Source organism: Hypanus sabinus, chromosome 15 (assembly GCF_030144855.1).
Source record: "Hypanus sabinus isolate sHypSab1 chromosome 15, sHypSab1.hap1, whole genome shotgun sequence".
NCBI classification, from domain to species: domain Eukaryota; kingdom Metazoa; phylum Chordata; class Chondrichthyes; order Myliobatiformes; family Dasyatidae; genus Hypanus; species Hypanus sabinus.
Window position 1 is genome coordinate 48,653,900 of NC_082720.1, and position 14,940 is coordinate 48,668,839.

The following is a 14,940-nucleotide window of genomic DNA, read 5'->3' on the forward strand; positions in this document are numbered from 1 at the left end:
TAAGTTCCTCCAGCATTTTGTGTGTGTTGCTTGGATTTCCAGCACCTACGGATTTTTTCTTGTTTTTGATCATATTGTTATCACTTTCCACTAAGGGTTCTTTTACCTTAAGCTTTCTAATCAATTCCAGTTCGTTACACAACAACCAATCCAGAGTAGCTGATCCCCAATGGACTCAACAAAAACTGCTCTAAAAAGCCATCTCGTAGGCATTCTAGAAATGCCCCATCTTGTAGATTTTCCCAGTCCACCTGCATATATGCCATGATCAGTATTCCGAGTGGGAAGTGGAGACTTGGACAGAGTATCAGGCACTGGGGTGGAGGGATACGAGAACAGTGAGGGGAAATTCGAGGTCAGGTCCAAAGAGAAATCAAAAGGCTGAGGCGAGAATAGTGGATTGCAGGGAGAAGACAATTGCAATATGCTGGCAGGATGAGCATATCTGCTCTTCTATGACAAGATCGTGCATTGTCATTCAGCAGCACGCGAGTGCAAAGGGGGACGAAATGGTTGTTACTCTGGATCCAATGCAGCATAAAAAACAAAATAAACACAAAGAACTCAATAAAAACACAATAAATATGTAATATTAGCTTGTATGTCCATAAAGAGAGGCTAGGTACAGGAGTATCTGTGCATAAGGTGACTCTGATAGGAAATGATAAAGTCAGGGTCTGGTATGGTCTATACACACACACACACACACACACACATATTGTGTAGGAGGACTTTCTCATTTCTTGAATGCGCCTCGTACTTGCTCACTCAGACAAAGCAATCTGATAGTGGAGAAAGTCTTAGTAGTGGACAGGGTGTGGGAATTGTCAAAATGGCTATATTGCATATGCAAATAAAATGCCCAAAGCTTCTTTCAGATCTGGACATGCCACGACCATTTGCCTTTCTTTCCCATGTGGCAGTTGATGCCTTCTAGTTGAAAATCGGCAGAGATTTCATGTTGCCATAGAATGCGAGTTACTACATGAAATATAAAGCACTGAATAGACTATTTAGTATACTATGAGTCTGAATCTAATTTGACTCTGAAACTCCCTATGGTTAATCATGACTAATGTTGTAAATAATCATAATAGATCTCTAATTGTGGTTTTCTACTTGCAATTTGATAATTCACTGCATTTGCTAATCAGTCCATTTGGAGTTGATAAATGGTGATGCTAAGGAATTTGAATCTTTTAAAGCTTGGATTGCATAAATTAAACTTATAAACTGTTTTACTTGTAAAGGCATTTCTAAGCTGTGCATTTTTAGGCTGAACAAATGTTATTTGTGTCTGAACACAGATTGTTTCCAATGTATACTGTATGTAGCATTAGCAAAAAGAATGATATGATTTTTGTCAACTGAATCTAAATTGTGAAAATATGGAAACATTCTTGTCAGTAGCATTATTTATCTAAGCTTCTTTAAGCTGAGGTTGAATCCTAAAGGTACAAATAATTGAAAATTATAGCCATGTGTCTCTATTTGACTGTCTGCTCACAAAACCACATCCCAAATGAGAAGGCTAGAGTTTCAGGTAACCTGCAATGACATTACTGAAATTGGAGGATGTTTTTGGTGATTATGTTTTTTAAAAAATCCACTGCTAATTTAAGCAAGAAAATATAAATGTTATTTTGCTTCTGGCATGGGTCCACCCAGCATTCCATTATTAGCAGTAGTAACTTGAGTCTTCATCCAGCCGCTCAATGGTCAACGGTGCAATAAGAATCAGACTTTGAAGAGAAATAACTTCTCAAAGCATGCAGACGAAGATTTAAGTTAAAGAACCAATAGAGGTAAAATTAAAAATTGTGTGTTGGCCTTAAATACAATGATTCAGAAAGTCACCCTAAATATTTCAAACAATCCCTTGAAATCTCACGCAACATGGGAATAGTGAAAGGAGAGTATATTTTAAGTAGTTTGAAATCCTTGCTGAACAAAAATGTTTTTCTACAGCAAATTGTTTGAAACATCCTGCAGAATATTCACACTGCAGCAAACTTTCCTCATCATTTATAACATCATTAAGAAAACTGTTTCACATCAGTATTAGGAAGGACAGGACCACGCAGAAAGACTGAAGCAGTTGAATTAAAGCTGCGCATTGATTTGGGTTGTGACAGTGAGGTGAATTCAGGGTTGCTAGATGGGGGGAAAATGGTTAAAATTATGAACAGGCCAGGCTGTAATGGTGACGAGCTTGACAACAAGCAGTGGCTTAAAGTGGACCTATCTATAATGGTCTGAACACTGCACCAGATACCCTCCGACTTAACCAGAAAGGGTCTCAGTTACTCAGCCATTTGAAGTTAGGTTAATGAAGGGTGTTTGCACTCATGTGAAACTGTTCCAAATCAATATATATATTATGGAAAAGTTGCAGTTTTCCTGACTGACCTATATTATGTCATTGGTGTGTGAGGCCAATGAAACTGATGGCCAATAACTATAACTAACTTGGACCATAATTAAGAACTGATCACCTAAGACTGTGAGTATTTCATATTTCATTCGGCCCTCATGGAATTCTGTTAATTTACATTTTCAGTTAATTTAGTCATGGGGTGAAATCCCTTTGGATAACAAGCAATTTTCTAATTATTTTAAAATGAAGACATACATCACAAAAGGATGACTACTGTTCTGCTCAAGTTTGTGCTTGTAAATCGTTGGCACTATAACTGTGGCAGTTTTACTCAGTTCTTGCCTCATATCAGATTTACTAATGTGATTTCTAATTCCCAGCCCAGCAAGATTGTTCCAAAGAGGTCACAGTCAGAACTTTTAAAACTTTCTTTGGGTGGTGGTGGGGGAAGGGGGCTAAGGCTCATTTGTTTATCTGTGAATATGATTTAATATGGATAATTTTTATACACAATGTCCAACAAACCATCCAAGATGAAGCTGAAGTCGTCTCTTTACAGCAACATTACACCTTATGCTAGATGTCAATCAATGTCAGGCACTGTATGTGCCCTAATCACCTTGGTGACTTCCTAATTTTGATTACCTGCCTCAGTTGAGATTGCAAAGGGATGTCAGTCTAGTTGGTCAAATTCACTTCAGTTATCTTGTTAACACTGAAATGATCGTAAAATCAGCATTTGAACCAATTCTCCCCATTTCCTACCTCATAGTAGCTGCACTATATATCACATATCCCCAAACACTGTCGCCTTCCCAAAACCAAGGATATTGATTTTGAAAATGCAGTGTTGGAACACCTGATTGTACATTTATAATCTTCCCCAGGAACAATATTCCAACCTATACTTTCCATCCTTCCATACTGTAGTCCTTATTCCACCAAAGATGGCAGAACTTTAAATCTTCAGTTCTCTCCCTGTTTTCAAAGACCTCTTCAACCCATACTATTTCAATCACAATTTTGGTTTCATAAGAACATTAAAAATAGGAGCAGGAGTAGGCCATCTGGCCCATCAAGCCTGCCCTGCCATTCAATAAGATCATGGCTGATCTGTCCATAAACTCAGCTCCATCAACCTGCCTTTTCTCCGTAACCCTTAATTCCCGTACTATGTAAAAATCTATCTAACTGTTTCTTAAATATATTTAGTGAGGAAGCCTCAACTACTTCCCTGGGCAGAGAATTCCACAGATTCACCAATCTGTGGGAAAAACAGTTCTTCCTCATCTCCATCCTAAATCTTCTCCCCTGAATCTTGAGGCAATATCCCCCAGTTCTAGTCTCACCTACCAATGGAAACAACTTTCCTACTTCTATCTTAACTATCCCTTTCAGAATTTTGTATGTTTCTATAAGATCCCCTCTCATTCTTCTGAACTCGAGAGAGTATAGTCCCAGGCGACTCAATCTCTCCTCGTAGGTTAACCCCTTCATCCCTGAAATCAACCTGGTGAAACTCCTTTGCACTGCCTCCAAAGCCAGTATATCCTTCCTCAAGTATGGAGACCAGAACTGCGCACAGTACTCCAGGTGCGGCCTCACCAGTACCCTGTATAGTTGCAGCATGACCTCCCTGCTCTTGAATTCTAGCAACGAAGGCCAACATTTCGTTTGCCTTCTTAATAACCTGTTGTACCTGCAAGCCAACTTTTTGCGATTCATGAACAAACACTCCCAAGTCCCTCTGCACAACAGCATGCTACAAACTTTCACCATTTAAATAATAATCTGCTCTTCTATTATTCCTTCCAAAGTGGATGATCTCACATTTACCAATGTTGTATTCCATCTGCCAGACCTTGGCCCAATCACTTAACCTATCTATATCCCTCTGCAGACCCTCCACATCCTCTGTACAATTTGCTTTTCCACTCAGTTTAGTGTCATCAGCAAATTTTGCTACGCTACACTTAGTCCCCCCCTTCCAAATCATCAATCTAAATGGTAAACAAGTGCCGGCCCAGCACCGACCTTTACGGCACCCCACTCACCACTGACTGCCAACCGGAGAAGCACCCATTTATACCAACTCTCTGCCTTCTATTGGTTAACCAATCCACTATCCATGCCAATGCATCTTCTCCTTTAATACTCTGCCCAATATCCCATCTTTATTGAAAGTATTCAGAATGTTTTGCTAGGTTCTGTAGAAGCAACACCAGTTGGTTGCAAAACCCAGTTTTCTCAGACCAAGTTAATTTTTGTGCTACAAAAACATGCAGCAGCAAATATAATTACTGTTTCAGATTCAATTTCAACTGGAGATATGTTAAGAACCGTTTTCTGAAAGGCAAAAACACTTGTATATGATTTGATTGTACGTCATTTACTAAATTTAAGATAATTATGGGTCAGTGTTTCACTTATATTACATTATTTTTAATGTTTAGAAGAATTATTCTTTGACTTTTAACAACATTTCAATGTAATTTATTTTTAACTATTTAATTTTATTTCAACTTTCTTTAAATTTGTTCATCCTACTTGCCTGTTTAAGTGCTGATCAGGCTTCCACATCTAGAGAAAGGTGACCGGAAGCTGCCAGGAACCGGCAGGGCTCAGACGGTATTTTACTATGACTGTATTTAATTTTAAACCTGCAGTCCATTGATTTTAATAAAGATTTAATCAAATATGTTTCAGGGTGAACCTGGGATGAAAGGTGAAAGTGGCACTCCAGGATTAAATGTAAGTAATAGTTCTTCTGATCATGTTCATTTTCAGGATTCTTCAGGGAACCAGAACAAATAGTCAGAAAAAGACATCTGTAATCAGTACCCGTGTAGGTGTTACTTTCTAAAGCCACGTAACATCACTAAGCTTCATCATACACCCTTCTCCAGTCCTTTCTTCTGCTCAGTACCAATTTCAGTGTCCGGCTCATTAAATCTACTGACATCTTTAAGTTATTAAAGGGAGAAGATTTCCTCTGCTATTGATGTTAATTAGCAATTGACTTAATTGTGAAAATAATAATGTCTGTAATGGCTGAAACACATTTCTATACACTAGAAATAACATATATGGTGGTGTCACATCAATCTGAAATTTTACTTTCACATTCTTATAAAGCATTTTACCTTTTGAAAACTCAGTATATCTCAATATGTGTGAAATCTGTTGTAAAAGCACCGTTGTTAAGGATAAGTAGTCAGTGGATAATGCCAAACCCCCTGAGTTTTTTTCTTTGAATTGGTTTAAATCACAAAGACAGCATCCTCAATAATGCAACATTAACCCGATCTGGAATGTCAGCTGCTGTTAGATCTTCAATTCTGTGCAGTGTAATTTAAACTAACAATTTCTAACACAGAACTCCGGCCATTAACGCAAAGCAAACACCAGTTTAGTTGAAGCGGACGTAAAACTGGAAGAGTGGTCTTTGAAAATTAAGGACTGAAAACCTTGAACCTAGATGCATTTTGTTAAATCATAGACATATTTTATTGCCTACATTACAATAGTTGCTACACTTTAAAAGGACATCATAAGATTAAAGATAACCTAAGATCATGAAAATTACTGTGGAGATGTAGTTTTTTTCTTAATACACAAACTATACCATAGGTTGAAAATGCATTATGAATTTCTGATATGTGGAAACATGATCCATCTTACTCTTTTAATACATAAACCAATTTTCTCTGTGTTTGCCATGTCAAAATCAGTCTCTCTGAAAGATATATCCAATTAGATTTGCTTCTCTGATCTTTACCAAACTATAATTGGTACCCTTCTCAAATATTTATCTATTACCTTTTTGAAAACAATTGAATCATCTGCCATAATCTTATCAGACAATGCATTCAAACAGTTTTCTCTGCTGCAAAATTCTTCAGAAGATTAATCCTAAAGTGCAGCAAGGAATAGGCTCATGATAGTCTCCCTGCATATTGTGCAAAGCCTGTGTGAGAAACAGCTGGTCTTGCATGCTAATCAGAGGTCTGTTTAGTTACATAACCAATTAGTACTCCAGGCATTTCTCTGAAGAGCCAAAGGTAGCAGCTGGACCTCATCAACCAGTGAAAAGTCACTGATCGCCTGTTGTGTGCTGGATGCGTTCCTGGCATCAAGCAAGCAAATACACGGAAGGAGGTATGAGATGTGCATTACTGTGGCCCCATGTCCTTTGGAAACTTCTCCACTTCCCGCTTGTTGCTGTGCTTGGTCTGTTCCTTCTTGCTCATGTTGAGCCACTTGATCACAGAGATTTTGAGATTATCTCAACCATGCTTGAGCTTTGTGGTTTAAATTGATATTCCCGTACTGTCTAATTACTACCACTCCTCTGTTACAAATGTTTGTGAAGAGTGAAAAAGGTAAAGGAAGAACAAAAGGGGCAATAGACTTTGGAAAAATTCAATAAGCATCTATGTGCCTTAAAATTGGAATCTTTACATCAAGTGATCAAGGCAATTTATTGACATGTTTGCTATTACAATGATTTCAAGGCACCTTTTTTTAATTACAGGTTTCACCTAATCGTGCAGATATTTTGTCCACACCTCCCATTTAATTCTACACCAATGTGGTGGTATTGCTGATACGATCATTTAAAACCAATTTTCAAATTCAATTATGACCTTCTGGTTATTAATTCTACACCAATGTGGTGGTATTGCTGATACGATCATTTAAAACCAATTTTCAAATTCAATTATGACCTTCTGGTTATTAATTTATTTAGATACAAGTGGAATACAGTAATTATCAGTAAGAGCATCTATAAAAGTACCAGCTTGTCAAAAAATGCTTCTAATTCACTAATGCAACTTCATTTGATCAGGCTTTATGTGACATCGGTGTTACTGATATCAGCGGTGATTATATGCATATGACATCACTGCATGACCTATTTAACCATGTATTGTGCACGTGGCAACCAAAAGCTCAAATGAGCCACATTTGCCTCTTAAGAGTTTTCTATGTGTCCTGCATTATAATTTGAAGACTCTGCATGTTCACTATAGACTAAAAAACATCAGGGATACACTGGTAACAAAGGTAGAATGGAAATGAATTGAAGCTGCCCAAAATGACAGAGTTGTTCAGTATTGAATGCAACTATATACTCATTGTGGTAGGGTGAATTGGAAAGCATGCAGTTCCTCACAGCAATTTCAATATGCATTCCTGCATTCAACTTCAGGCTTGAATACAGGAGAAACAATGCATAAAAATGCTAATCGTGAAATATATGCTTTGTGTCTACAAAAGCCTGAACAGTGCAAGACAATGGCTCAAAACCAATCTGCAAGCTTGGTGTTTATGAACATGAAAAAGACCTTTCAAGCCTGCCCTGTCATTTAACATGACCATGGCTGATCCACCTAAAGTCTCAATTCTTGTCTGTGTCAGTTCCTTATAGCCATCAATTCCTTACAAAAAATGATCTACATGCTCTTCAGATACTGCCACTGCTCTAGCTTCTACAACACCCTGGGGTAGACAATTCCAGAGGTTCACCAGGTTCCGCAGAAGCTCCTATGCACCTCCAAGCTATCTGACACACTCAAAATGCTGGCGGAACTCAGCAGGCCAAGAAATATCTATGCAAAAGAGTAAACAGTCGACATTTCTGCCCAAAGCGTTAACTGTTTACTCTTTTCCATAGATACTGCCTGGCCTGCTGAGTTCCTCCAGCATTTTGTGTGTTCTGCTTGAATTTCCAGCACCTGCAGCATTTCCAGCACTTTCTTCTGTCCAATCTAAATGATCGCACTCTAGTTTGAGATCTGAAGCATGAGAAGACGTAACTTACTCAGGTTCAGTGACTGAGTACAGAAGACATTGACTCGTGCCACTTCGGTGTTTCAAGCAGCTGCCAATCAGAGATCCAAGCGTGAGAAGACGTAGCTCTTCGCTGACTGAGTACTCAAAGCATCGACTCACAGTTTTGAGCAGCGGCCAATCAACGACCGGGATTAGTTGCCAAGAAAACAATTAACATAAGGCAGGGGCAAGTGGAGCGACCATTTTTTGGAATAGACAGAGTGGGGATTTTGAGGTTTCAGTCCAAGAAAGCGAGAAGATGTAGCTAGGTTTTATCCCCCACAGTTTATCTATTCCTTTTCCTTCTTTATATTTGCTCAGTTAGAACACTAGGGATGCCAGGCAGGATAGTGGAATGCTCCTCTTGTGGGATATGGGAGGGCAAGGAGACCTCTGGTGTCTCTGACAACCACAACTACAAGCAGTTCATCCAGCTGCAGCTTCTAACAATCCACATTAAGGAGTTGGAGCTGGAATTGGATGGACTCCGGATCATTCGGGTGGCCGAGAGGGTGATAGACAGGACATATCGAGAGGTACGGTGACTTTAAGAAGTATTGACCCCCTAGGAAGTTTTCATGTTTTATCGTTATACAACACTGAATCACAATGGATTTAATTTGGCTTTTTTGACACTGATCAACAGACAAAGTCCCTTTTGTTTCAAAGTGAAAACAAATCTTTACAAAGTGATCTAATTAATTACAAATATAAAACACAAAATAATTGCTGGCATAAATATTCACCCCCTTCAAGTCAATATTTAGTAGTTGCACGTTTGGCGGCAATTACAGCCTTGAGTCTGTGTGGATAGGTCTCTATCAGCTTTGCACATCTGGACTCTGCAATTTATCCCCCATTCTTCATTACAAAACTGCTCAAGCTCGGTCAGATTGCATGGGGATTGTGAGTGAACAGCCCTTTTCAAGTCCAGCCACAAATACTCAATTGGATTGAGGTCTGGTCTCTGACTTGGCCACTCTGGGACATTGTTGTTTTCAAGCCATTCCTGTGTAGCTTTGGCTTTATGCTTGGTGTCATTTTCTTGCTGGGAAACAAATCTTTCCCAAATTCACAGTTATCATGCAGACTGCATCAGATTTTCCTCCAGGATTTCCCTGTATTTTGCTGAATTCATTTTACCCTCTACCTTCACATGCTTTCCAGGGCCTGCTGCAGTGAAGCATCCCCACAGCACGATGCAGCCACCACGCTTCATGCGAGGGATAGTGTGTTTTTGACGTGCAGTGTTTGGCTTATGCCTAACATAGCATTTAGTCTGATGGCCAACAAGCTCAATTTTATTTTCATCAGACCATTGAACCTTCTTACAGATGACTTCTGCATCTCCCACATGCCTTCTGGAAAACTCTAGCCAAGATTTCATGTGAGGTTTTTTTTTATCAACAGTGGCTTTCTCTTTGCTACTCTCCCATAAAGCTGTGACTGTTGTAGGACCTGGGCAACAGTTGCTGTTGTATGCGCAGTCTCTCCCATCGCAGCCACTGAAGCTTTTAACTCCTCCAGAGTTGTCATAGGTCTCTTGGTGGCCTCCCTCTCTAGTCCCCTTCTTGCACGGTCACTCAATTTCTGAGAACAGCCTGCTCTAGGCAGATTTACAGCAGTGCCATATTCTTTCCATTTCTTCATGACAGACTTGACTGTACTCCAAGGGATATTCAGTGACTTGGAAATTTTCTTGTATCCATCTCCTGCCTTGTGCTTTTCAATAACCTTTTTGCAGAGTTGCTTGGAATGTTCTTTTGTCTTCATGGTGTAGTTTTTGTCTGGATACTGACTCACCAGCAGTTGGACCTTCTAGATACGGGTGTATTTATACTACATCAGTTGAAATTCCTTGACTTCACACACGTCTTCAAAAACAGATCTCCATTTGACTAATTATGTGACATTTAAAACCAATTGGCTGCACTAGTGCTGTTTTGGTGTGTCTTATTAAAGGGGGGGGGGTGAACACTATTGCAATCAATTATTTGGTGTTTTCTATTTGTAATTAATTTAGATCACCTTGTAGAAATCTGTCCTCACTTTGACACGAGCGAGACTTTTTCTGTTGCTCAGTGTCAAAAAATTAAATCCACTGTAGTTCAATGCTGTAAACCAATTAAGACATGAAAACTTCCAATGTGGTGAATACTTTTTATAGGCACTGTAGTTACATCCAAGTTACAGGACACAGGAAACTGGGTGACAGTCAGAAAGTGGAAAATACCCCTGTGGACATTCTCCTCAACAAAAGGTATACCACTTTGGATATTGTTGGTGGGGGGTGACCTAGCAGATGAAGGTCACAGCAGTCAGGTCTCTGCCACTGATTCTATCTCTGTGGCTCAGAAGGGAAGTGGGGGAGAAGAGGCATGCTGCGGTGTTAGAGGATTCATTAGTTAAGGGAACAGAAAGGAAGTTCTGTGGATGAGAATGAGAATCCCAGATGGTATGTTGTTTTCCAGACGCCAGGGTCCAGGACATCTTGGATCGAGTCCTTGGCATTCTCAAGTGGGAGGGTAAACAGCCAGAGGTCAGGGCAAATGTAGGTACCAATGGCAAAGGTAGGAAGAGTGATGAGGTTCTGAAATGTGAGTTCTGGGAGTTAGGTGATAAGTTAAAGGGCGGGACCTCCAGGGTTGTGGTCTCAAGGTTGCTGCTCATGCCACGTGCTAGTGAGGCCACAACTAGGAAAATTATACAGTTTAATATGTGGTTAAGGAGTTGGTGTAGGAGGGAGGGCATCAGATTTTTGGATCATTGGGCTCTCTTCCAGGGAAGAGATGGTTTGCACCTGAACTGGAGGGAGACTAATATCCTAGCGGGAAGGTTCGCTAGTGCTGCATGGTGGGGTTTCAACTAGAGGTGCAGGGAGATGGGAACCAGAGTGTCAGAACAGTTATCAGAGGGGTTGTGGAGACAGATGTTGCTAAGATCTCCAACAAAGTCAGGCATCTAAAGGTTGAGCATGGTGCGACTAGTGTCCTGAGCTGTGTATAGTTCAGTGTAAGAAATATCGTAGGAAAGGCTGCTGAGCTCGGCATGGATAATCATGTGGAATTATATTGTGGCCATTAGTAAGACTTGTTTGCAGGAGAGGCCGGACTAGCAACTCAACATCCTGGGGTTCTGGTGTTTTAGACATGACATATAGGAGGGATTAAAGGAGGAGGGATGCCATTACTAGTCAGGAAAAATGTCATGGTAGCACTTAGTCAGGACAGACCAGACAACTCATCTGGTGAGGTTTTACGGGTGGAACTGAAGAATAAGAAAGGTATGACCACGTTAATGGGGCTATATTACAGACCACCCAGCAGTCCGCAGGATTTAGAGGAAGAAATTTGTAGAAAGATCACGGACTGTTGAAAGAAACATAAGGGTGTTATAGTAGGTGATTTTAACTTTCCACATATATGACTGGGAATCCCGTATTGTTAAAGGACTAGGTGGAAAAGAGTTTGTCAAATTTGTTCTGGAAAGTTTCCTTAATTAGTATGTAGAACAAGAGAGTGTGTGATACTTGATCTGCTATTAGGGAATGAGGCAGGGCAGGTGACAGAAGTTTGTGCAGGGGAACACTTTGCATTACGAAGCCAAAATGCCATTTACTTCAAGGTATTTAGGGAAAAAAATAGGTCTAATCTTTGGGTTGAGATTCTAAATTGGAGAAAGGCCAAATTTGATGGTTTCAGAAATGATCTGACAAATGTGGATTGGGCAGACTGCTTTCTGGCAAATGTGTACTTTGTAAATGGGAGGTCTTCAAAAGTGAAATTTTGAGAGTACAAAGCTTGTATGTGCCTGTCAGAATAAAAGGTAAAGATAACTGGTTTAGGGAACCTTGGTTTTCAACAGATGTTGAGGCCCTGGTTAAGAAAAAAAGGTGCGTAGCAGGTATAGGCAGAGAGGAACAAATGAGGTGCTTTTGGAGTACAAGAAATGCAATAGAATGCTTAAGAAAGAAATCAGGAGGGCATGAAGTTGCCCTTGCAGACAAGGTGAAGGACTTCTACAGATACATTAAGAGTGAAAGGATTGTAAGAGACAAAACTGGTCCTCTGGAAGATCAGAATGGTAATCTGTGTGTGGAGCCAACATAGATGGGGGAGATCTTAAATGATATTTTTTCATCTGTATTTACTCAGAGATGGTTACAGAGTCAATAGATGCAAGGCAAAGTAGCATCAACTTCAAAGACCCTTTGCAGATTAAAGAATATAAAGTGCTTTTTGCCTTGAGGCAAATTAGGGTGGATAAATACCTAGGATCTGACAAGGTGTTCCTTTGGACCCTGGGGGAGGCAAGTGCAGAAATTGCTGAGGCCCTTGCAGGGATATTTAAATCATTGTTAGCAACAGGTGAGGTACCAGAGGATTGGAGAACAGCCAACACTGTTCTGTTGCTTAAGAAAGGCTCTAAACATAAACCAGGAAATTATAAACTGGTGAGCCTGACATCAGTGGTTATTGGAAATCCCTAAAGAGATTTGGTTGGACATAGACTGATTAGGGCTAGTCATCATGGCTTTGAGCGTGGTAGGTCGTGCCCAACCAATCTTATAGAGTTTTTTGAGGAACGTACCCAGAAAGTTGATGAGGGCAAGACAGTGGATGTGGTCTACATGGACTTTGATGGCATGGCTTTTGACAGGGTCCCAAGTGGGAGATTGGTCAGGAAGGTTCAGTTATTTGGTATTCAAGATGAGATAATAAATTGGATTAGACATTAGCTTTGTGGGAGAAGCCAGGCTGTGGTAGTAGATGGTTGCCACCCTGACAGGAGCCCTGTGACTAGTGGAGTGCGCAGGAACCGGTACTGGGCCTGTTGTTGTTTGTCCTGAATATCAATGATCCTGATGATAATGTGATTAACTGGATCAGCAAATTTGTGAGTGACACCAAGATTGGAAGTGTAGTGGACAGCAAGGAAGAATGTCAGAGCTTGCAGTGGGATCTGGATCAGCTGGGGAAATAGGCTGTAAAATGGCAGATGGAATTTAGTGCAGACAAATGCAAAGTGTTGGCCCGGTAGGACCAACCACTGTAGGTCTTGTACTGTGAACAGCAGGGCACTGAGGTGTGTGGTAGAACAAAGGTATCTGGGAATACAAGTCCATAATTCATTGAAAGTGGCATCACAGGTAGAGAGGGTTATAAAGAAAGCTCTCATAAATCAAAGTATTGAGTACAGGAGATGGGGTGTTATATTTAAGTTGTAAAAGATGTTGGTGCGGCCTAATTTGGAGTTTTGTGTGCAGTTTTGGACACCTACCTACAGAAAAGATATAAATAAAGTTGAAATAGTACAGAGAAATTTTACGAGGATTTTGCTGGGTCTGGAGAAGGACCTGAGGTAGAAGGGGAGATTAAATAGATTAGGACTTTATTCCTTGGAACTAAAAGATTGAGGGGAGATATAATAGAGGTACACACAGTTCTGAGGGGTATAGATCGGGTAAATGCAAGCAGGCTTTTTTCACTGAGGTTGGATGAGACTACAACTAAAGGTCATAGGGGGTTAAGGGTGAAATGTGAAAAGTCTCAGGGGAACATGAGGGGAAACTTTTTCACTCAGAGGGTTGCAACGGTGTGGTCCAAGCTGCTGGTGCAAGTGGTGCACTTTCAATGCTTAAGGAAAGTTTGGATAGCTATATGAATGGTAGGGGTATGAATGGCTATGGTCCTGGTTCAGGTCAATGAGTATAGGCAGTTTAAATGGTTCAGCATAGATTAGATGGACTGAAGGGCCTGTTGCTGTGCTGTACTTTTCTATGACTCTTAATTTGTAGCTATATCTCTTTAAGATTCTCCCACTAGTGAATACATCTTGACATCTACCCTTGTGAGGTTTCTTAATGACCTTCTGTGCTACAGTAAGATCACCCTTCATTTGTCTAACCTCCAAAGAATAATGGATTTAGTTTTACTTTAGTCTCTCATGCTCAGACAACCCTCTCATCTGAGGACCAGGCCTAGCAAATCTCTCTGGTACTTTCTTCAATGGCATTATATTTATTCTTAATAATGAGGCAAACTGTTCAGAGTGCTATCGGTGTGGTCTTGCCAAATTCTGCATAATTGTAACATTACTTCCCTATTTCTAAACTCCAGGTCACATGAGCCAGAATGGATTTAAGGTGTTAATATTCAAATAATATAGTTGAGAGCAATAGAGGGATGAGTCTGCTCAAAATGAGGCCTTAAGGGAACATACGAAAGCAATAGCCTCTATTTTTAGAGATGCCCCTTGATACATATGCTACTTTGACAGTTCCAGGCAAAAAAAAATGTTCCACCTGTCAGATGATAAAGAGATTACAGGATCACTTCAATTGAGCACTTTCCAAGATCATAGAAATTTGGAACCAGAAACAAAAGGCCAGGTGAGGCCATTAGTCATTAATCTGTTTTACTGAAGAATCTGTCTCAGTACCCTGGTTTTCATTCCTTTATGAACCTAGTGCCTTCGGCCAGATTCCTGTACGATTTAACACACAAGCAAATTTAATGTAAATTCTGAAGTATACAAAATATAACATTTAAGTGTGAAATTGCCCCATTCATGGTTTCCAAAAATGTTTCTTTTAAATTCAACTGGAACCTAATATCAATGATGTTATATTTGGGCAAACAGCCGTAGCTAAGTCAGTAGTTTTGATGACAAGCTGAAATTACACAAGAGAGTTTGGTGTGAAAGGCAGAGCAGACAGAAGTAACTGT

General features: G+C 40.0%; 1 protein-coding gene across 6 annotated transcripts in view; it reads left to right on the top strand.

The window, feature by feature from the left end:
• The window catches only part of LOC132405494 (collagen alpha-1(XXIII) chain-like), a 146,221-nt gene that overhangs the window by 105,327 nt on the left and 25,954 nt on the right, over positions 1 to 14,940 (top strand). For all 6 annotated transcript variants that reach the window (XR_009515896.1, XM_059990353.1, XM_059990350.1 and 3 more), the window contains one exon: positions 5,084 to 5,128. Coding sequence is in view for 5 of the 6 variants with exons in the window: in XM_059990353.1 (XP_059846336.1) it covers positions 5,084 to 5,128 (45 nt within the window). In the remaining variant the exon portion in view is untranslated. The remainder of the gene's footprint in view (positions 1 to 5,083; positions 5,129 to 14,940) is intronic.